Here is a 25380-nt window from a genome sequence, read left to right as displayed (position 1 = left end):
TGAAGAAATATCATGACAAATAGTATCAGCAGCCTTGAAAAAAAACAACAAAAAAAAGGAGCATCACAAGTGATTAAAATAGAGATGCCCTCCTCCTGGCTGGGGAGCAGCTGGTAACCCGCAGGGCGCTGCTCCCAGCAGTGTGCCAACCCTGCCAGCAGCACAGAGCTTGCTTCTGTGTTCCAAACCCCAAGTACAACAGACCCTGTGAAGGGAGAGAATTTCATCAAAGGCACTTACCAATAAGGCATTTCAGAGCAATGCTTCCAGTGCTCGGTCAGAAATGAGTCGCTAGGCTGAACCTGGCCCTGCACTTCTGATATTCCCTATGCGCACTGCTACCACATTAGGCATTTCTCTTTCCTCTCCTAAGACATCTCTGCTATAATAGCTGCCAAACACTGCTACAATATCTTTGGTAAATTAGATTTTAAAATTAAGCTTCCATATTGCCACACACAATTTTCCTACTGCTGCTTTCCTAGCTTTCCTCAGAAATGACAATGAAAGAAAAATGCCAACAGTGCTAATGACATCATGAGGAATAATATTTTTCCTTCCAATTAATTTTTCCACTATAAACATAAACTTGTAATATTAATTAGTACTGAAGTATTGCAATCTGTGTCTATGGTTGAAAATGCTTCTTCTTTTATTTTTGTGTAATTTAACTTTCAAAAATGAAAGCCTCTTCTGTATGCTTTCTGTTTCCATATTTTAAAAATCAGCATTTATCATATTACCAAAGAACATTCTGAGAAAAAAGGAAACTGGGACAAAACCAGGTAACGATGGCCAGTGGCAAAAGAGCCTGTAAACATTACAGCACTCTTCCTTTGGAGCCAGAAAGGAAGTGCAGGATTCCTGTGCCATGACACCTCTGGCCTTCTGCCCCCTCACTGCCCTTGCCCATCCCTCCAGATAAATTGATCAGATATACGGAAGAAGTTTATTACACTAAGGGTATTGAGGCACTGGAGTAGGGTGCCCAAAGAGGCAGTGGATGCCCATCCCTTTAGACATGGGGTTCTGAGCAACCTGATCTAGCTGTAGGCATCCATGTTTATAACAAGGAAGTTGGAGCAGATGCTCTTTAAGGGACCCTTCCAACTCAAACAATCCAGTGTTTCTACGACAAGGCCTTCGTTATCCACCACCATCTACATCACTGTCAGTTCAAGTGCCATAGCCCGTGCTGTTAAGGTAAAACATTCCAGTCTTGGCTGGAGCCATGGGAACCCACACAGAATTGTCACATTTTCCAATTCACAGTGCATCAGACTGTTGACTCTGAAACTACTACTGAAAGCGCAAGGTATCAAGTGGAAAATCAGGGGGAGAAAGCACCAAAGCTGCTACAGCACTGTAGCCCAAGGGCTCACTGTTGCTGTCTGCAAGATCTTCATCCCCTGGGCATCAAACCTGGGACACAGCAGAGATCGCTGTTAGGATAAGAAATCTTCAGGAAGCTACGAGAACAGCGAGTGTTTGCCATGTTCAAAAACTTGGAATCCCGTGGGGAAATATTTGGTTATGTAAATAAGACTGAATCACAACATAAAGCTAAACAAGGAGATGCCCTTAGAATGATGAAAGCAATTATGTTGTTTCCTTCTCTTTAGATGACTGAATATAAAACTCTAGACTTTGAAATTTTTGAATGTTAAATATAGAGATGTACACACACACGTACACTATATATGAGTATCTACATATGTAGTATGAAAACAACCTCGAATACCTGGAGAAATTTGTATTCTGGTAACTGTAATTTGGAAATGGCGGTGTCCACATAATACAGGATGGTTGCACATGAAACCTCTTTCTGTCAGACCCTTGTATTGCTATTAAAGTTTTTCACTTAAATTTTTAAAAATCAGCTGCCCACTTTTCAAGTAAATGACTCACAGCTATGTATTTGTCACACGGTAGTAAATAATTCTAGTAAATACATGTGTGTGTTTAAGTTTAGATAAGTATCATGTAACAGCATGTTAGAGAAACACTACAATTACTGTCTGTAATGAAAACCAGTTTGTAAAAATTTACCTGTGTTCCCACAGAATTTTTGGTATCAACATGTTGCAGAGGCCACGCAGCATTCCAGTTGGTACCAAAATATTAAACTACCTTAACACCAAGTAACTACCAAGTTATGATAGTCACCAAAATATAAGGAGAACACCATCCTTCAACCTTCACAGCACTGTAACATCTGATTCTTCAAAACAACACCAGCTGCGTGGACTCTGATCAAAGTCAGCACAATTACACAGGGACTCAGAGATCTGCCCATGCAGATTGCTTTAAAAAGAAGTGGAGGCTTAACGCCATCCTACAACTATTTCTTTGATGTGATCAATTCAATATGTCCATTGCCAGTCTGTTACAGAAGTTGCTTTTCTATTTAGGAATGATAATGATATTAAGGATGAGATCAGAAGCATGAAGGAAGCCTTACATTTAAATCATAAACACAACACACGAGGAAAGGCTGAAGCATGTAGACAATATGGCCTTCAGCTGTAGATGACTGCAAACTTATTCTGCAAACTGCAAAAGGGGCACTGTAAGCATGATTAATTCTACTTGTGTTTCAAGTTTCATTTCTTCTGTCAGTCGCTGTGTATAACTTTTATGACAACAAAGTCTCAGCTTTTCGAAAAAACATACAATTATCAACTATTCCAGAAGCCCATAGATTCAAATTTCTTTGTACTTTGCCAGGTAAATATGCTTTATTTCCCACTTTCTGCATTAAAAAAAGAAAAAATACTTATTTCTACTTATATGATTATCACTTTTTTTATAATTTAAATACTCTGTGGTTGCTTACAAAACTTCTGTGCATAATGTATAAAGAATGATCTGTTAGTCTGCTCAGCCTACATATAGTTATACGAAATGGACCTTACTAAGCAAGCCAGGCCAACCATTTTTCACCGAGCAGTACCTCATTGCTGATCCACCATCCTGCAGTGTGAAAGCTCAGTCTTCAGCATGTCAGAGTAAATAACAAGAATACCTCCAATATAAACAACATATCAAAATGACTCAAATTACTTCAAGTGAATCTTAAATTCGTTCAGTTCAGGGAAGAACATGTAGAAGAAAAAAAAATTAAGCAGAAAACTTGTAAGAAAGAAACATACATTAGTGGCCTTTTAGATATTATGGTAAGCTTTTCAACACACAAAAAAGAAACCCAGTCACACAGCTAAATGCATTCAAACCCACATTCTCAGTTAAGCTGATACCACAGCGCTGCAATACCTCTCTTAAGTCACTCTCTACAGATCTCCACACTGAACTCCAGCAGGACCTATTTCCAGTTTTCCATAAAAATAACCAATTACAGAATAGCTTAGGTTGGAAGTTCCCGACTGCCACGGGCTGGGTTCCCCAAGGCAAACCTTGCTGCCCGTATGGCCAGCTGTGAATAATGAAAGGAAAAAATAACAGCATTTCCTAAACTTCTCTTTCCCTGGAAATGTTTGCCATGCACCTAAACTTTTATAGGTACATGCTTTGAAACAACTATTATCTTATTTCTGTTTTAAGCATCTGTAAATTTGAAGTGAGACAGCATCCCTCCATCAGCATTTGACAAATTATTAATAAAATTAAATCCACATCAATATAATAACCATAATAATCTAAGACAGAGTAAGATATAAATATGTAATACAAATCACCGTGACCATCATCAAAAATCAAAGCAAAGTTCAAGCAGGAAACACTATTTTATATCCAAGCGTCTGAGTACACAATGGCTGAGGTTAGCAAAGAAACTTCTGTGGAAGATGACTGAGCATGCGGTGCTGGCACAGACGAAAAGCACAATGGGAAGAATATTTTTGTGTGAGAGATGGTGTGACATTCCTTAGCAAAACAACCCTGCCAAGCAGTAAACCTAAGGCGATTTTCTTTCATAACTGAAAATGAATGTTTCTTGCCCAGACTCAAGAGCAAATCCTTGGTTTCTACTGCAAACTAAAAAGCTCAGAGCATAAAGTTTGCACTATTTCCAGTTATCTCATTATTTGAAGAAAACGTTTAAGCAGTCACCAATATCTTCCCAGTTTGCATTCAATATCATATTTTTAAATAAAATCATCATTATACTGTTATCAAGTGTCCATTACGGCATCTTTTTGTGCTTTTCTCCACTCTGGATACCTAACATTTCTATTTATATCTCAGAGGTGAACAGAATCTCAGGTAATCTTGCAGACATCCACTCTCTGGGCTTTCAGTAAGCACCAGATCCCCATAAGTGCTGCAGTAATATCCTGACCTGGCAACAGTGCATCACAGGTCCCCTGAGCTCCTCAGAGAATGCCTAAACATACAAATTTTACAGCTTAAGCTGTATAATTTTCAATAGCAGGCTCCAAAGGAAGTCTGCTACAGCTAAAGTCAGGCAGACATCTTTGGAAACCTGCGGTCAGTCTGCAGGTCAGATGGGAGTTCTCTGGGCCTTTCCTCAAAGGGAGCTCCTTGTACCCAAGTGGTCAGAGGTGGATTCCCTTCCCAAGTCCCCATCCTCTTCTAGAGGAGCATCTACCAGCAATCCAGGCTGCACATATTGGATTCATTATCTTTGTTTTGAAAACCGAAGGCTGCACAGATGCATGAAATTTAAGAATTAAGCATGTGTGGTAATTTCTTTGGCAGAGGTGGGTTATGCAATCTCTAACAGCTCTTCCTTTGATGAGTAGATACAGGGACACAAATTAACAGCCTGTCACCTTCCTGGAGGAATAACTCCTGAGTAGATAAAAACTCAACCCAACTCTTTGCCTTTTCTTCCTTGAGTTTTCAGTGCCATTTCTAACACTGCTTGAATACTCCCTTAGAATAATGATGTAGGTAAATTTAACAGCAACTCAAAACCAATCCTGGATTTAGATTACCTTTCTGAAGTGTCCTAGACACAGCTAAGCATTCACTAACTAAAGAAAGAAAAGAAATATCTTACTTCAAGCAAACGGCGCTTCAGTGCAGGCCTGAACCCTACACTCAAGCTTAACCAAATGCTGACTTGGACAATAAACCATGTACTGGGAACATCTTCCATATAAGAATAAAATAGTTGTGATTTTTTTTTCAATAATAAAATGGCTGAAAAAACATCTACATTATCCCCTTCTAAGGCTTGTGAACCTAAAGGCCTTCCTCCTCATCACATCATGTGCTAACAGCGGCAGCAACATAATGGCACTGGGTCACGGTCTGTAGAAACTGGAACAAAAAAACGCATGTGCTGCAACAGAGAAAAAAGCATGCTTCATAAAGTCTCTTTAAAGTTTTTTGAAATCCAGCTGGCTCAATAGCTACATATTTCATATTCTTAATGTTCCCAAGCATATTGCTCTACTAAAAATAAAACACAAAAATGACATCAAAACACTGAATGTGTATTTTCATATGAGCATGTGAACCCAAAACCGCAAATTCCTTTAAAGGAGGCAGCTGCAATCCAGCACGCCCGCACGTTCTGCGTCTTTGATTGCTGTGAGCACAGGATGGCCATCCCTGAGCTGGAGGTGCTGCCTCGCTCCGTCAGCCTGGGGCTGCTGGCAGGAGGGCCGTGCCAGGGCTGAGCAGAGCAGCCGGGCCTGTACAAGCAGGCGCTTCCTGCACGCACACCAGTCGGGCAGCCACTGCCTGCCACGCCGGAGCCTCGGATGTTGCTGTTTACAGAGCGTGGAGCCAGGCCGCGGCTGAGGCTGGAGGCACACTGTCTGCTTCCGTGCAACGCTTGCTTTGTCTGGGGCTGCCACAGAGAGCGAGGCCGTGCTGCTTGCGCAGCTGCTCCTGCCCTGCTTGTGGGGCTCCCAGCCTGGTATTGGAGCTGGGCACCAGTGAGCGAGGAATTGGGATGTTTTTCCTCTGTCAGCTTTTGTAACACGCAATGAGAACTGAACCGATTTGTCAGACATGACTGTGTGGTGTGGTGTTCCAAAATCACTGCCCCAGCCATGCACCAAAATCTTAATTAGGGTACAATTGTAAGAAGCTAATCTATTCAACTGAAAAACCAAGATCTATACTAAATGATATGAGAACAAGTTTGACAAAACCCTTCAAAACGCTTCTGGTTTCTGCCCTAGTCTTTTGGAATTAGTGTCCTAAATCAGCTTAATTTGTAATCCTTAAGTTTAGTAAGTATTTTGGTATTAAAACTTAGATCTTCTGACTCCAGAACATTTTTCTGTACTTTTGGTACAGTGCACATACATACAGTGTACATGGTTCTGTAACTTTAGATTTTGAAGTACCTGTTAAAAGGAGTGAGGTAAACCTGTCTGATATTTTAGCAACAGTTACTAAAGATAGCGTTTGTCTGGCTAATGCCAACCCAAACACCACATGGTATTCCAAAGTATGCATCTGCTCCAGCTTCTCCTATCACGACATACGAGGACGAAGTCTAAGAGGAAAGTGTGTGCTCTGTTTTCCCCCTAATCCTCACTCATACTCCCTGTTTTTCCCTGTTGTCTTCTCAAATAATTTCTAATATTCACCAGATTCCCTTTCATGCTTCCCAGATGAAATTCCTTTTAGAAGCTATTGAGTGATGAAAAGGAAAGCCCCAAAGCCCTCTCCTCCTTGCTCTAAGATTCTTGAGAAATGCAATGAACATTCTCTTCTCCTTCTTTACTTGAGACATAGGCACTTCTCAGTCAGCATCAGTACATCTTTGTCCCTCTTTCACTCCCATTCCTTGTTCTGCTGTCGTCACCCATGTCTACGTCTGTGTGCCTGTGGCCAACGACCCACTGATCCTCCCCTGCTGAAGGATATATTTTCACCAGCTAAGAAACCGTCACAAGGGCTATTTCCCTCCAACCCTACCCTTGGTTAACACTGAGATTCAGCCAACTCCTGTCAGGAAGAACCACCTTCTCAAAGATATTTCACATACAAGAGATGGCAGGTATTTGGGGACATCCTTAAGTAGAAGGAAACCAAGAGAAAAACAGAAAAGGATGTGGAAACCTGCAAACACAACAGAGCATGGCAGAAGAAGGCAAAGACACTCCCAGCACACAGTGGGCAAAAGGGCAATGGGTACAAGGACACAGTGAGGGAATGGCCCCCTCAGGCAGACCCCAGCAAGATCAGTAGTCTCCACTGACACACAGCTTCTGTTTCCAAGGTGTTGGCTGAAGTGTCCTCCTTCAAATACATAACTACAGCTCATATGAGGGCACACAAGTGCATATGTTATGTATTTGTCAATGCAATTTTTTCCCCTTCAGGGAAGGAAGCATTTTCCAGAACTTGAACTATAAAGCTGGCTTTGATATTGAATAACCTGATGTTACATAAGTTACTTTGTTTCTCTGTGCTTTAGTTTAGCCAGTTATACAACGTAGAAACAGTAACTTCCCTAACTTCAAAGGACATTCTGATTATTTTAAAACAACATAAAGATGAAAAAAGCAATAATGATAAATAGCAATCTTTAGTTTGCACTTATGCAAAAATTCTTCTACAGATCTAGGTGCTTGACTTCAGATGAAATGCAGACATCGTTTGATGTTCATTTCTTGCAGCGTGAGTGCCAGCTCAAGCTTCGCTCCCTGTCTCCTGCTCCAGGTGCGTGTTCCACCCCAGCAGTGCCACCAGCTGCACGGCACAGCCACAGTTATGTTAAGCAGTGAGCTGGATGAGAAACCCAGCAGGGAGATCATGGGGAGCAGGATGAAAGGAAGATCTGGAAGGCAGCACCCCTGCCAAAACAAATGCACATCAATCCAGCGCGAAGGTGGCTATCAAAACCATCAATTTGTGTTACACCGTGGGCATATGAGAAATACAGCTAGCCTTACTTGTATAACATGCTCTGTCTGCCCCACAGTAACAAGCTTGTTTCAAACCAGCAATAAATATTTCAACACAAATTCAAATAGGTAACGTGGAGACACTGAACAATCCTATGGAAATGATTTTTTAACAATGCTGCAATCTGTGTGATTTCTAGATTATTTTCAGAGACTGAACAAAACCCTTCTGCATACTAAACTATACCGTATCCATAGCTCTTCTATTTTAAATATGCTTTCAATGTAATTAAAAGAATTCTTAAATCAAACCCTGATGTTGTCACAGCCCTGTGTACAGATTTTAACTGTTTTAATGACATTATACAATTAAATTTTAAGATTGGTAACTTCAGAAGATATGTTTATACAAACGCTTGCTTCAAACGATAGAAATTAGAATGGGAAACAGCCTCTTTAAAAATGAATATAAAGCAGGCTTCTGTCAATCTGATTTACTCAAGTCCTAAACATACCATGAAATCCTGTTAAATGAATGGCAAAAAACTAAAGTCCCACAAAATGAATAGAAATCTTTTTTGTCAAACAAAACTAATTTAAACTTGAGAATGACTCCTTTCTGACAGGTGTGCTTGCTTTAACACATCACAAAACACAAGCAGTCATAGCCAAGGTTTTGATATGACTCATTTGGTTCCCAGCTGGGCACCAAAGGACTTTTAGATTTCAAAGACAGTATGAGATTTGCCCACTTTTAATATGTATTTGTCACCTAAAATTAAGACAACAGACTTGTGAATTTTTTTGCCCACCATTTTCACACTTGTCTTAAATCAGATTTAGCAATATGTAATTCTATAGCCCCCATTAACTGACTGTCAATTGGAATGGGGGACTTTAATAGACTTTATACTTTCAACTTGCACTCTATTTGTTTATTTATTTATTTTTCTTTCTAAACAGCTCTTTGCTTAAAATTTCAAATCTATGGAAGGTTTCTGAGGAGTCTAGAGCACTGCTATAGCATAGCTAACTATCAAGAACATATATAGAGACTATATTCCAAACAAAACAAATATAGCTGCGTTTCAGCAGTAAGTAGACACTGAAACTTCAAAAGTCATTATATTTGCTTCAGTAGAAGTAAAAAATTGCAGTTAGCAGCACCTACTTGTTATTATTTGGCTGTATCATAATCTTAAAAGAATGGAAAAGCTTACCTACCAAACTCAAGAGCTCCATCATAACACAGAACTTTGCTGTGTCAATAGCACTTTTGGGAATAAGACACTGCTACTGACATAACACAACAGCAATTACAAATACAAATACCACAGAGAACAATCATATGGTATGCTTTTGACATCACTGTGATAGTGAATATGCTTTAGGTCCTGGTTGAGTAGCAACTGTAAATCACTAAATTACATGGATTCTTGAATTCTTACACAGACTGCTAAAAAAATCTCAAAATTTAGCAGTTTATGCTAGCCTTCCAATTGACAATTTAGCAAGCAAGCAAGCAGTCATAAAATGAGCATGACTTTGATGAACACATAAATGATCCTTGCACGCTAATTAAATATTTAGCTCAGCACATCCCCTGCTATTGAAAACTTCTATTCCTTAGCATGTAATAACGTGGTGACCACCCAGCTGGACTCTTACTGAATGCAGGACTGTGCTCGTTTCTGTTCCCTGCTCTGCAGAGTCTGCTACAGCCTCTAAAACCACACAATAATTCAGTGCTGGACCAAGTCCAGCAAAGTTGGGAGTCGTTGTGCAGACATATCTTGGTACCTTAGCTCACTTGTCTATACTGGAATAGTCGGTAAAACATATAGGATTTACAATTGATGAGTTTTCCTCCACTAACAAAATTTAAACATTACTGTCTCTGTAACAGATATTTAACACTCTCAGCCTACTATGAAAACTTCCTTCCCTCAGCAGATCTTGGTGGTCTCTGTAAAAACAAAAAGAAATTAAAAATCACATCTAACTGATCTGTATCAAAACAAGAAAAACATCAGCACATCTGAGCTACACAGAAAATCTCAAGTCAAGTTTAAAAACAATTCCTTGATGCAGACTCTCCTACTGCCATTACACGCTAAGTACTCTCTATTTAGGGCAGGATGTAAGAAGTCTCCTATTTCCAAAGCTGAGCACGTCTTTCACGGCACTCTCTCACTGAGTGTGCCTGTACAAGAACTCTGCAAGAGCTTCAAGGCCTGAGGACAGCATGCCTCCCTGAGCTCCTGGCACCGCTCTCAGGAGATGCGCAACGCTTTTGGTTTACAGCGTGTATTTATTTCACCCACACACATTTTTAGTTTGCTCCGAAGATGCTATGAATGGCTCTGCAGCTGGGAGTGTCCGATGTGGGTGTGTGCAGTGTTCCACACACCCAAACCTACGCACGGTGGTGAACGTTTCCCATTTGCACTGCTTACAAGTGTGTGATTGATCTGCTGTCAGTGTCCACAAAGGCAGGGAAGCTTGAGTTACTCTGCAGAGTCATTAAAAACTTTTCCAAAAAACAATTAAGATATTTTCGATATATTCATCTAGCCATGACTGCTGGTGTTTTTCTGTGTTTTATTTTGCAATATATGTTTTCACCAAGCTTTCTCTGCTTTCCCATGCCATCTTGGAGACAGCAGTGTCTCAACCTGCACTCAGAGGAAGAACACTGCTACATGTAATTCACAATAGCTCAATCAGCACCATCCATTTTGTCTTACTTGCTGCAATTATATCCACAGAGAACAGAAATGGAGGGAAAAAGAACAACACCTAAAGTATAATCACTTAGCATGAACTGCAGTTTAGATAACTACTTTCCAGGAGTTCATGCTTATGTTTTATAACATTCATACTAACTTGTTGAATTTTAAAACTACTTTTCTAACTACTCTTATGGTGAGTTACTTCTTTAATGGGAGAAACAGAACTATGACAAAGCAACAATGGTCTTAGTGGCTCCACACAGAAGGTCTGGCTAGGGCTAGCGAGAGCACCATGTATTCCTCAGACACACACATCTTGCTTGTGCACACATCGACATACATGGGAATATTTTGGTTCTCCATAGGAAAGAGTCATCTAGCACTCTTCCTGTTCCAAGTGTTACTATAGTGAAAAGTGCTTTTATGCAGTCTGCAACGATCCCTTACCCTTGCTCATACTATATTTAGTTTAAAGTCAATACAAATGTCTAGAACAAGGAATTTTTTTGCTAACCTAGGAAAATATTTACAGGCTTGCAGACACTTCTAAATGAGCTTCATGCTACCACCAGCCTAAAGGAAGGCAAAATCCAGGCCAAAGTAAAAAGCTGTGTAATATTATCATAGATACTTTAGAAACTTTCATGAAATAACTGGTCTGGCACCAAGAAGGTTACATGCAATATTTATTAAGATTAAACTTAAGGATGCATAAAACAATCTACTGAAACAATCTTAGTGGAACCTTCAAAGGTATTCAAAAGTATTAAATGCTTCAGTTCAGACTCAACGCAATTTTCTATTGTGTCTTAGAAAATTAAGACCTCCCTCATGTCTCTGAAAATGCCAAATCTCACCTTCAATGCTAAAATAAAAAAGCTACAGCAATGTTAAATCTTCACACTTCCCTCTTTACTATTTACTTGCCCTTTCAAATAGAATTTCTAACTTCTCTCCTTTAGACATATCTGCACAACTAACGTATAAAAGTGTAATACCCAAATTAACTGAAATAAACTAGAATTTAAGTTAGATTCTACGACTAACATATTCATTTCAAATTATCAAATATGTTGCACAATAAATATCTTAACGTCCCAAATGAAAACACAGATGATCAAAAGAGATATATAAACTTTCTACACAAATTTGATTACATTCACTATTCAAAAGATCCAGACCTATTCCGACATGGAAAGTATGACAGCCAAAATCATATATTCTGCAATCCCCCAAGAGCTGAGATTAAAAACTTTATCTCCTCTCAGAAATTCAGTCAAAATGAGAATTGCAACAAGGGAAAGTGTTTCACACACACAAACACACACCATCACTCCACTCACATGCAATCATAGAATGGCTTGCAATGGAAGGACTCTAATGATCATTTAGTCACAACCCTCCCTCCTTCCATGAGCCGAGTTGGGTTGCCAAACAATATGTTAGGCTGCTTGAAGCCTCATCCAACCTTACCTTGAACACCTAAAAGGATAGGGTATACCTGCAGGGGTGAGGAAACGTATTCCATTTTGGTGTACCAAAATTATGTAGAGGACTATTGTGGGAGTTATTGAAAAACGCCTGAAAAACACAGACACTGGTCATTGACAACATGGGTTCACAATGGAAATGCCCTGTTTAACAAATGTAATTCCCTTTTATGACATGGTTATTCACTTAGGCAACCAAGAAAAGCCGGTTGATGAAATCTTTTTGAATTTCAATACTGTTTCTCACACTATCCTTCTGGACAAAATGTCCAGCATACAGCTAGACAAATATACAACATGAAGAATTGGATGATGGGCTGGGCTCCAATAACTAGAGTAAATGGGGTTACAACAGGCTGGTGACCAGCCACTGGTTGATTTCTTCTGACTTCATGTTAGGCTTCTTTCTAGTGTTTATATAAATGATCTCAATAGAGGACTTGCACACTTAGTAAAGTTGCAGATTACACTAAAATAGGAGTTGTTGACAACTAGCATCCATTACAATGAGGCACTGTTCATTTTATTTATTAAATATGAAACAGTGAAAATAATAATGCATGGTATGTATCAACAACTATTTCAAAAAACACAGAAGTAACACCCCAACTGCAATGTGTCAGGAAAGAGTAATGCACACAAATACTTCAAAACAAAGAAACACAGGAAGTTTCAGTACACATATACAGAAGAAATTACAGATAGAGGAACTGTATTCTTCGTATTTCATACATATCTACTACATGCACTTTCATTAATTTCCTTCACTCTAATTTACTAACAACAGTCAGCATTCCTGTTTATAAAATCAACACAAATAGGTTTTTATTATCATCTTGAATCTCTTTCAACAGCATAATTGCATTCACTGGTGTCTTTGTGAAGATTTCTCTGTCATCATCTCCTGTTTAGATAGCAACAAAACAACAGCACTGAACTGAAAATTTAGGAGCACACTGACATGATGCTTTCCTGTCTGTCGGGGCTCCCCTGGGTGCTCTATGATCTCCTGTCTGTTCTTTTGAGCCCATGGTTCTTGTTAGCCAAAAAGACAACAGAACACCTCAGATCTGTGTCTTCAGAACATTCCAGACAGCTCAGTTCCTAAAAACGAAATGGAGATGCCAGTAGTCTGGATGACACATGCACCTTCTCAGGAGCTAGACACCCAGTTATAAAACTCCATGTTCTAATTATACAGCCAGTTGCTCATTCACAATTCAGTACCTGAAGCACTCACTGGAATTCGCCATTCACTTTATTAATGAAAAGGATGTAAGCCCTTCTTCATAAGGAATGAATAAATAAATGAATAAAATCTTGATTCTCAGTATCCTTCCACATAAAGAGATTTTGCCTGACAAGATGGAAGAAGACAAACTCTAGCTCCCACGAAATACAGCTCCTGCCCTTGGTTATACTCCCAACAGAAGATCTGGGGGGCCCGAACAAGGTGCTGCCCTTGGCTGCGACCCCCAGCCCCTGGCAGAAAGGTGGCCTGCTCCATGCCTGCCTCTGCGGGAGCCCACTGACATCTGACTGACTGAATTCAAGCTGCTTTAAGAACACTTGGTCTAAAAACAATTCAAATACTCCTATGAGCAGCTTATTGCATTATTAAAAACCTAGAGGATTTATTTACTAGACTCTAAAACACCGCTGTTGGTTTACCTCCTGGTAATCTCTCATTTGAAAAGTCACTGCACATCATTTCATAAAGACAGTAGCTAGAAATTAACACATATAGGATTTTCAGGCTCACCATATTTGCCAGATAAAGAAATTGATCAAAAAAGGCCCACAAAAGACCAATGATAAAAGACCAGTTCAGCAGAGCCCACATCCCTGTACCACTCTGCAAACCTGGCTCTCCACAGGAGGTTGAGCTCCTTGGTGCCGATGTATGCATGTAGTCCCAGGGAGCCTGCAAGGCAGCTGAGCTCACAGGGGACTATTCCAGTCGCACTGCATGTGCCAAACCCCTAAAGCTTTCTTTCAAAACAGTTCCAGGATCGAGAGTGTAAATTGTCTTAGACAGAACCATGACACAGGATTAGATACTTTTGTCAGCCAGCTGAGCATATACTACAGTAACAAGCGAGGCTTAGAGAAAACGTCCAATTAAGGAGTAAGAAAAATACATGGAAGGCTTTTTGTGATTGAAATATTAATCCACACAGATAATTTTATTAGTACTGAACAGTCAAGAATAAACAATATTTATAAGCAATGTTCAGTTTTGTGCTTAGCATTCCCACCCCCAAGCCTGCCTCTCACTATTTTAGCAGGCTGCAGTCACAAACCTTCCTCACTAGCACTGTATCAGGAGCAGACAAAACTGGGGGTGGGAATTTATCAGTAGCTGCTGGCAGCACCTAGCAATGCTTTGTAACTGAGCTTTGCTGAGCTCTTGTTCCTTTTCATCTAAACTCCATTCATTTCAATCTTTAGAAAAAGAACAACAGAGGAGAACCATGGTTGAAATTAATAAATAAATCAAATATGAGGACTGCAACCAGTCTAACATAACCTTTTACTGAGTAATGCCAACAGAGTACGATATCTTGCTAGTTTAGTCAATATAACTAGTTAGGGCAGCCCACTCTGGTAATGTTTCACCGAGTGCAGTGTCATCAACTTAAAAACACAGAAGACTGGAACAGCAAACTGCTGAACTTGTCACTGATGCTTTCTCATGTTTTGTACTCAAACTTCAAGGCTATAAACAATTATCTCATATCTTAGCATTAAGTACACCAGATATGACTACTCCTGGCTGAATTATAATCATATGTAACTCATTCCGACTTTTAAGATTTACAGCATGCAGTCTTAAAATTTTAGGGGTGCAGAAATAAAGGAGCTAGAAATTAGTAACTATTCATTATTAATACTTAATAATTGTGGAGAAAGCATTTATTAGAAGTCTACTATTCCTACTATATCAGAAAACCCACCGATCACAAATGTCTGCAAAAAGCATCCTGCTATGTCCATTCACTTTCCAGTCAGCTCTCATTCACCCTCAAGACATATAGGCAGTGTATGGTTTGTTTAGAATAATGTTTATTGTATATTGTAGCATCTGAATAACGACAAAAAGTACAGCAATCTTGCTTGCTCCTCTTTTAACTTTAAGGAGAGAGGAGGTAAAAATACTACTACCTTTTTCTAGTCTTTGTTATTTACATGTTGAGTTCCATTCTCGTCAGTCTTATCTATTTATACCTTGCATCCATAAAGTATTCACAATAAAACTCTAAAATGCACAACAGATATAGGCTAATTAAGTCATATTCTTAATATCAATATGAAAGTCAAAAAATAGCATTTCAAAATTTCAGCATTTCAAAAAAATTGGAACACATTACAATATATGTATTACCAAAGGTATTTGTGTATCTTTAAACTTTGAGAAGTGCACAAAACATACCAACTCTAAGCACCTGATTTCCAGTAGAGATGCAAATGAAGAACTCAAGAACTGCACAATGCAACAAATCTGAAACACCTATTTACAGACACTAGTTAATCTACTACACATGCTTTCACTAATTCTGAAGAAGGCACGATATCACTAGCTATGCTTCAGATAAATTGATGCTTCTTGTCTTCATACTGGGTCTGAAACTCAAAATATTTGCCACCTGGTACTAGAAATATACAGGAAATGTCAAAGATGACTACAATGCTGTTCAGATGATTGTAAGTTATGCCCACATGTACTTGAAGAGTTAAGCTCTCTACGGACTCTGAAGTACAATGCTTTAAGCACTCTGAAACAAAGTACAGTGATAGTGCATCACTTCACTAACACATCAATACAATTGTGTAATATGCACTATTATTGCAATATTTCAAGATAAAAATTGTGGTATTTTTAGTTAAAAGAAGTTTACAGAGGCTCTTGTTCTTGAAACTCCAGGTCATAAAATGATCTGTGCTAGCAGAGCTCTGAAATTACATTGTACAGCTTTCCTATCTGGTGCAGACTGATAAAGCAACAGGAAACACAGTATAAAACTTACGGTTTTTCTGGTAGTAAAAATAATACTTGAAATGTTTCTCCAATTTAAAATAAGAACAAACATTTATTTAACATAGTTTTCAGTGTTTTGTAGCTTTGTGGTGCATAGTAAAAACTTTGCAACATTTCCAAACATTTCCAAAATATTTAAATTTCAGCATAAGTAAAACATTTCAATTTCACCTTCCTGATTAAATGTTTCTGTAAGAGAAAAAATTTACATGTACAGCTTTTCTAAGTAGACTTTGCCTTCATATTCAAGCTCCAATTGTACATCAAAGCTTTAATTTTAAATTCAGTAAAGACGCCAGTTTAATCTCAAAAGAATATGATGTCTTAGAAGTTAAAACGTTAAGTGCAGCTAACAGCAATCTGTAAGAGATTCTGCGTTTGATATAGCTGTTTGTAATGAGAATCACTGAACTAACTTACTCAACAAGCATTACCTGTTATCTTGAGTGACTTGCGAAACCTTCTACTGATTGTACAGAAACTAAGGCTTTCACTTGAATTTCTACATAACCATCTAGAAAGATTACTAATTGCTATAATACTGGTTGTTTGTTCCCATAGCAACTCTCACCTCTACATTTTCTCCCCTTGTAACTCCATTTTCTACAATGTCCCAGTAAATAACTTCCTAGGAGGCATATTATTGTCCTCCTACACACAATAAAGCTAGGCCCTTAACTACTGCCTTAATATTTACTGCTACTTTCCTACATACATTTCCCTGCCTCATAACATAGTGAAGATGCATTGATGACATACAGCATTTTAACCCTTAGTTGTGTAAGATGTGCTTGATTTACTTCCTGCTATTTCAAGGGTGTAAATGCTAAGTCCTCATATGGATCATTCCTGCCTCCATTTTCAAAACAGAAGGTCAGACATATTGCAAAGGTTTGTAATTTTCCATTTTCCATACATCAAAATCATCAGAAGGACAAGTACCACACAAATAGGAGAGTGTTCATTTACAGTGTTTTCTTACATGACGCAGAAATGGAAGAACTGCTCAAACAACCGCTAAAAACTTTGCTGACCAAGCTCTGCACTTGCCAAGAAAAATCCAGCTGAAAGAAAAGGCATTTCAACTACAAATTAATATTGGATGTTACTCTCTCAGAACAAGCAATCCAAGATAAGAACTGAGAGAGAACAACTTTGCAAAATTAGCATGACGTGATCTAATTCAACTTCAGTGGAGCGAGGTTGGGCCACATGCCCACAGCAACATGAGTCTAACTGCTACCTCTCAAATGTAGTAGCTGAATCAAAACCTTCTATTACTACCTTAATTAACCTGACCCAGCCATGCACTTTAATAATTACATGATTTAAAAATGGTAGCTTTCCTTAGCTAAATTTCCACAGAATTCTGGGAGCACTTAAAACCAGACACGTATGTAGCAAGAAGCTGGCCAAGAAAGGCCAAGATGGTACAGTAGAAAGATAAATCAATCTATCAGCAGTTTAGAATAAAGAAACACCAGCTTCCTTTGTTGCATGAGGCAGCAGCTTTTTTATAACCAAATTTCAGTGCTTTTATGTAATATAAGTTTTCAGGTTCTTTAAAAATCACAGCCACCATTTGCTGTTATGAGGAAAAAAACACCTACATTGTTTCAACAACAGTATGAACCAGCAATGCTCAGCTCTTGTTGCCAGGGATTTTTCCCATGTATCCTGCAAAGGCATTACCCGCCATGCAAAGATGTATACTTAACATGCAGTTGCTGTGAGATTAATTTATGCACAGTGCCAGGAATGCAGCCTTGAGGGAAAAAAAGAAACCATAATTAAAAATGGCTTCTTTGTTTTGATCCTGATGTTATTTTAACTTCAATGATTAATTACAACAATATATCAATGACCAATGAGGAAGAACATTTACCTCTTTAGTTGCTTAAGTTCTGTTTAAATGGTCATTATGAATGAACGTAGAATTAATGAAGTTACCTTCAAATTAACTCGGAATTTGGAAAGTATTCTGTAGACACGAGGGGCAGGTAGTTTACAAGAATCTCAAAATAAATGTTGGACAAAGGCAATAGAGTAAATACACATCTCAAAACGTTTACCCAAAGAAATAGCTGGCGTTAGAAGGTATAGTTAGAAGTTAGAAGGTATATACAGATACTTATCTGAACGTAAGATAGTGGGGCTCTTTTTGTGAAAACAGAAGATGTAAGAATAATGAATCTATCCAGGGGTAGTTTCGCAAAGCTCGAGAAAGTATTTCCACCCACTCTGACTTGAAAAGTGAGAGCTGAGGATGCAAGGTTATTCTGAAACTTCTGCATTTTGGTAGCCCTAAATTACACTGATAAAATCTTCAGATCTGAAATGAACACTATGCTCCAATCTCTACTTCTGCCACTTCAGGAAACAGCTAACTGAATCTTTTCATTTTTAATATCTCAAGACTGTGGTCTCTAGACTACACAGCATCCTATAGCATTTGCAAAATTCTAGCTGCAGGGACAGCCAATCAACTAATATCTACTTGAATCTTTCCAGACTACTCTTAAGATAGAGCAAAATAATATTATGACTACTCAAATGTATGATTGTCTACCACCTGCAAATTAAGAAGCAGAAATGATTAAATTCAAGGCTTCAAAAACCAGTTAGACCTTGACCTTATTTGTCATGTTTATAAATATTTTGTTACAAGATAGGATGGATCTTCTGTATTTGTGTTCTGACAAAATGAGAATTAACTACACAGAAAGAATGTACTCCATTCCATGAAGATATGGTTATGATACAAACTTTTTCTATATCCTAAAAGACATAAAAATTAAGCGTAATTTTTGTGAGAACACTTCGTGAATTTTATGAGAACAATGGTTTGTTATACTTAACGTGTCTAAAAATTCTAATTAACTTCTAGTCTTGAAACATCTATATTGTAGCTACATCTTTCAATGAGCTACTCTTATTTGTCCTACGTAACAACCAAGTGATCATATAAATTCATATTTTATTCTTTTTGGGGGGATAGTTTTAACTCAAGAGTTTAACAGTTTGCACAGATCCTTCAGATTGACTGTTGGCTGAAATCATTAGGCTTCATACCTAATTCATACCAATTAACCACATACTATTCAAACATGCCTTGAAATTCATGGCATCATCAAGATAAATAAGTTCTATCAGTCCAAGTAGCTTATTTTCTGTCATTGAAGATCTTTTCAACATGCAATATTTTTAACATCTTATTAAAAAATATAGTGAATATGCACAATTCAGAGGTTATACTGAAATAATCAGAAGATTTGCCATAGGACTTGTGCAAGAATTTTGTCCTCAGTATTGAGGACAGCATCAAAATGGGTTTTAGAAAGAGTCAAGAGGGCTGGGAAAGGGACAGTCAAACTCCAGTTCAGAGAAATTGCAGAAGTTTGTGGAGAATCCTTTTTCTTTGTTCATACTTCTAACTTTCTAGAACATCTGCCTCCACAGTGCTGAGTGTGTATGGAATTTACACTGTCAGAAGCGTCCCAGTCTCCAACAAATGCAGCAGTAGAGTTTTATAAATAAAGTATGAGAATAGTAAATAAGGCCATCCTTGGTGCTGGAACAGCCAATCTCCATCTCTAGCACAGCTAGTGTAGGCAAACAACTGTGCCAGAAAGCAACCTACTTTGCTTATGCCTAAAACAAAATTTGCATATTATGAAAATGGAAGGCAACACAATAACATAAAACAGTTTGAGTCAGTAGAAACGTATGCTGCAACACTCAATTACAGCTGGGTGAATTAAGGACTGTGTTACACATTTAATAAGTTTTTCCCTCTCACTTTGCAAGTCAGGCTAGATTTTTTAGTATTAGAAGTTCAATCTAAAAACTATTTGGAAATGTTATCATGCAATAAATTAATTCAGACCATAATCTACCCTTAGAGAAGTACAAACAAGTTCTATAGAACAAGTTGTTCTATAGAAATTTTATCTCCCTACTGTCGAGGATAGAGAGGGAAAAGGAACTACATGCGTTTTTTCCTTCCTGTCTGAATTTCCTGCACAGTAGTAACGCCAGTCAAATTTGAGGAGCTCTATCACACAGGTATTACCAGAATCAAGTAGTGTCTGTTCATCACTGCACAGTACTGAGCTCTGAAAAAAGTTCCAAACAGTGATGCTTACTGTACAAATAATATTATCAGACAAAAGGTGCCATATATCTTGCCAGCTCACTTTACCTAGTGTATTTTCCCAATAAAAGGCTACTTTTCTTTTTTTCTCATTAACATGCCAGGCCCTCATTTTGCCCAAAACTGCTAGTAAAAACTCTATCCTACAACTACTTTTGAAAGCATCAACATCATCACTACGTGAATTCTTTGAATTATCATTCCTAAATACAAACTGCTTTTTTCTTGCTGTAAATGCCATCCCATTAGAGTCATCTTCATTTCACAAACCACTTTTTTACGACAAAGAACTTTCAATATGCTGAAGCAGTTGCACTACCATTTACAAGTCTGCCACTATTCAATTTCTCCTTCACAGTTTGTATTTAGAAAAGGCTGTCCAGAAGTTTAGATTAGGTTAAACAACTGTGTTTCTTAATGCTTGGAAGCCAGCATCACAGAGTGTCTGTTAGTCATGACCCTCATTCTGAAATAGAAAGTTAAGGGGTAATAATTGATTTGGATAATATATTGATTTGGATCAATGCACTATATTCATTTTATAATAAATAAAAATATAGATAATCTAATTTGAATGAAAACTAAATTGCTCAAACTAGTACTCTTTGAATGTTAAGTCAAAGTTAATCTCTATCAGAGGTATACAAAACAAAAGTCAGATTTCAAAGCATTGTAAGACTGTTAGAGAGAATCTTTGCGGCCTGATCACCTTCTCTTAGGACTGTTCCATGAAACAGAACTGAATAGATATGGCAGACTTTTCAAACGTGCCAGAATTTTAATGAACTTCCTGGCTCGTTTTTAAGTCAAGTCTGAATTCTTCTGAATATCCCCACAGACTTCTGCAGTTAGGCATCCAAACACCCAAGCACCCAAGATTAGAGAGCATTTAGTAAACATAATATGCATTCAGCAGTTCCCTAAACAAATACTTGTAAGCATTTAACTCATTCTTTGCAGAGCACCATGGAATAAATAAACATATTGAACTTCACATGGAAAAGATCTGTTTGGTATTTCTGCTGCGTTAGAAAGGTCACGTTCCATATTTTACAGTGCACAAAAGAAAAATCATTCTCTAAATGACTTCAACCATGAAATGACAGAAATGGAAACCTCTGACTTACTGTAAGGCGTTGTATCAGTTGGGTCAGGAGGTGGGAAGTTTTCAGTGAAGTTGACATTACATAAGTCAGTACTACAACAGCAGAACCGATATGTTCCATTCTGAATCAAGGAAGGGGTGGTTGTAACTATACACTCCTCAAAGTGACACTCCTGTGGGTCTCCTATATGAGACCAGCATCCTGTAAGCAGAGGTAAATTAAATAATTATTCTTATATAGGGGGCATTAAATTAATTTTATTTCATGGACAATTCAAGCATACCTATAGAAATCAGTACCATATAATACTGAATTATATGTTGCAATGGAGCAGAAACAGTTATCATAATTTGTTTCATGATTTCACTACCATCTTTTAAACCATCAACTGGATAATTTCTTTCAGAATTTGTGATAGACAAGAAGAAACACAGGCAGTGGTACAGATCAACATCAAAGGTGTCTACCTCAGTATGACAAAATCTGAGTTCTCGAGCATTCTAAGCAAACATATCCTATTCTCCAATTCTCTGATACCAAGACAATACCACTACCATCTGATCCACAGCCTAGACAAAACTGTAACTTAGTTGTCTGTCTTCTCAGAGCTAGAAAACAAGACTACATCAATAATTTGGTGCTTCCAGCATAATTTCTAACAATTCCATCCTTCTCATTGTCAACTGGAATCTTACTGGAATCTTCTACCACAACTTATTTCTTGCTTAGTGCAGGCTTTCTTTTCCAACAGCAACTGTCCCTTCTCAAATACAGTCAATGATAGTTAAGCATTGTTTATGAACAAGTGCCTGGAATAGAAGAAGGCAGAGTATGGGCAGAAGCGAGCAACCAAACTAAACTGCACGCATTTGGTAACTGGTTTTCATTCTGTTCATACGTTATACTACATTAACTTGTACCCAAATAACCTAGCAGAGTCCCTGAAAATGGAAATCAAAGCTTATCTTCAGCACTGCAAGACATTCCACCCCTGCCTGCCATCACGCTCTCAGCAAAAAAATAATGAATTAACAAACAGTATGTCACAGTTTTGTTCTAGTGCTGTAGTTCCCTTTGTTAACAAACATCCAGTCAACCCAAATGTACATTTTTAAAAAGACATTCACTTTTGAATTTATCATAATATCAATAGGTATACTAAAGTAGACTCAAGACAGTTATCTTCCTCTGGACATCCTAAACAATGAGTAATTTGAGTTTTATTTCCTTTAACTGTATACTATGCTCTTTAATCTCTTTCAGAAATCATTTATTTCAAAAAACTTTCTGTTCATCTTCAAAATTGCTAAATGGGAAGTCAAATAACCAATTTTGCAGAAGAGCATCCTCAGATTTATTTGCTATATTACAAAAAGCTGAAGAGTAGCAAAAACTAGTGCACTTATCAAAAAATGTCACATACCTTGCTTTACGAGATGTATGTCTCCTTCCCGTGTTTTTTCCCAAAGTCCATAGCAGGTACTACCTTTCATGCACAAAATGGTGCCATTCTCTTGGGAGATTCTGCTCTCACTGATTCCATGGTCCTGCTGATATGGGTCCTTAAATGCACACAGCCGCTCCTCACTCTGTGCAGCTTTAGACAAAGAAAGAAAAATTTTTGTCACTAACTTCTTTCATAAAATTTTAGCTTTAATTATAGGAAGACTACAGTCTTCTGGAAACCTATGTTTCACACCATCGTGAACTACAAATTTTCATTCTTCAAACTGTACTCCAACAGTCAGAGATAAAAATCCTGAAGTTACTTTTATAAAGAGGTCAGAAAAACCTCAGAAGCTGTTTCAAAATGGATCTGCAAATGTTTGAAGAAAATTTCATTGCATAGCCTGCATCATTTGTTCAGTTGTTATGCAACTCTTAGCTGGTTTCTTCAGCAACCACATGAGTTACTCAATTGTTCCCAAGTTGTAAACTAAGCCAACCATCTTCAGAGTGCCATCCAACCCAGTGCTACCTTATAGCAGTGTCATGCTCCCCCTTCACTGATCTCTATTTTTTCCACATTTTATCCATCTTGTTGCACTGACTTCTTTTTCCTCAGCAGCCCACTAATTTGGGCTATTTCACACAACATTTACAACCACCAACAGGAATACAAACAGCTGAGTAAAATCCATGCAACTCTGACCAATGAATTTGTGATTGAATTACAAAGACTATCCCCACAGAACATCCAGCAGGAAGACTTTATGTACAAAAAGAGCACAGAAGTTAATACACATGATCACCTGAGAAAATCCTTGAGTTTTTTATTTAGGAAAAAAAAAAAAAATCACAGAGAGCACGCTGATTTTAAAAATATTTGATTGTCAAGCTTCAGAAATTGAGTATCTTAAAAAGTCAGATGTTTTACACAGAATTACTGTGGGAATTTTTGTTTATGTTGCCTTCAGTAAAGGACTCAACCAAGCTGATAGGCCTCTAACATCTTTTCTCTAGGAAGAGAACAGTAAACACATTCAAACAACAAAGTCTTTAAAAAACAAGAAAAATAAATCCTACATTTGTAGTGAATATGTTATTTAGATTTCGTGAATATGTTATTTATATTTTCATTCTTCACTAGGATATAATTTTATAAAATGCTTGGAAAATCAGACGTGTAACTATAACACAATAAATGTTATTCAGAAGTACAGCTCTGCAAAGACCCCATCTCAGAAAAAGATGCACTATGCATCTGAACGAGTAGACTTCATCCTGTTCTTAGACTCATGTGAAAGCATTGGGAGCAGAATACAAGGTTGAGTAGGTGACAAGTGATATTTTGGAAAAAGTGATTCTGAACTTAAAATAAAATTGTAGACAATTATTGTCAATTACTAAAGGTACTGGCTACCTGCAAAATATTTCCTCATTGAGATTTAATTGTTTTGTCATTTTGCAGCATCAATCCAAAGATGCTGAGTTTCAGCAAGGCAGACTTACTGCAAAAATGCTGTTTCACTGTATTATTGGTGCAGATGATTTGGTAACAGAAAGACAAAACAAGAAATCTAGATTCAGATATGTGTCTCACTTATAAAGCTATTCATTAAAGAGTCAAAACTCAATATTCTGTTATGCTGAGGCAATTATAAATAGCTATATCATTGAGAAAAGCCATCTGACAGCAACTCCTAGCTCATTCTGCAGCAGCAGTAATTAAAACAGCACAATTTGGTGTGTTTTTTAATGGTCTGGTGGGGTATATATGATCAGTTGAGCAGGTCAATTTAGTAGCAGTAAAACTGTCAGTGGAGATGACAGGAACTTCTTAAGCCACTGTAATTGAATCACTCGCAGCTCCACATACAGCACTAACCTAGGCCACGTTATTCATCCGCCTTCCTATGCACTGATTGGCATACAATTTATCCTTTACATCTGCAACCTGAGTTTTGAGGCAATAAACATTCATTAAAAGCAGGAGCTGTACATTGAGAAACTCCGTTGCACAAATTTCAGATCTAACTCTTTCTTTCTAAATGAGTAGAATTACTTGAGTTACTGAGGACAAAAAGGTCATATTTTAAGATCCAGTATGTGCTGCTTCAAGCAGCCCTTGCCAGTAGCACGCAGTACTTTTATTCTCAGGAACAGCTGAGTATGCCAGGCGTGAAGCATCTGTCCTACATTCCCTGCTCCACGACTCAGGGCTGGACAAGAAATAATGTAGGAAAGGGTAGCAATCCACTACTGCAAGAGAACAGGAGCTGTCTAACTTCGAAAATCAGAAAGGAAAAAGATTAACGTTGACATATAATTTTCAAGAGGGAATAGGACAGAACCACAGGTTCTTGTGAAACCACGATGTATCTGCTCCAAGGGATACTATGAAGGTTTTTAAATCAGTTGAGTGCAATAGCAGAATGGGACGAAGGTCACTCGTGTTGTTGCTTGTTTACTGACTGCTCAAACTGCTATAGGATGAGTTTTCATGATTTGCCCTTATTGGGAAAAATAGATTAAAAAGAACTGAACTTACAAAGCAGATTTGATTATCAAAATCAGGCAGATCTGGTTATCAAAAACCTGTTTCATTTTGTGTGATTTTTTTTTTT

General features: G+C 37.9%; 1 protein-coding gene across 1 annotated transcript in view; it reads right to left on the bottom strand.

Annotated features, from left to right (window-relative positions):
* The window catches only part of BMPR2 (bone morphogenetic protein receptor type 2), a 73474-nt gene that overhangs the window by 29655 nt on the left and 18439 nt on the right, over positions 1-25380 (bottom strand). The window contains exons 2-3 of the mRNA XM_031554282.1: positions 22737-22947; positions 21335-21514 (exon numbers count right to left, since the gene is read on the bottom strand). Of these exons, the coding sequence (XP_031410142.1) occupies positions 21335-21514; positions 22737-22947 (391 nt within the window). The remainder of the gene's footprint in view (positions 1-21334; positions 21515-22736; positions 22948-25380) is intronic.

This window comes from Meleagris gallopavo, chromosome 7 (assembly GCF_000146605.3).
Source record: "Meleagris gallopavo isolate NT-WF06-2002-E0010 breed Aviagen turkey brand Nicholas breeding stock chromosome 7, Turkey_5.1, whole genome shotgun sequence".
Taxonomy (NCBI): Eukaryota; Metazoa; Chordata; class Aves; order Galliformes; family Phasianidae; genus Meleagris; species Meleagris gallopavo.
This window is presented reverse-complemented; position numbering and strand designations above follow the sequence as displayed.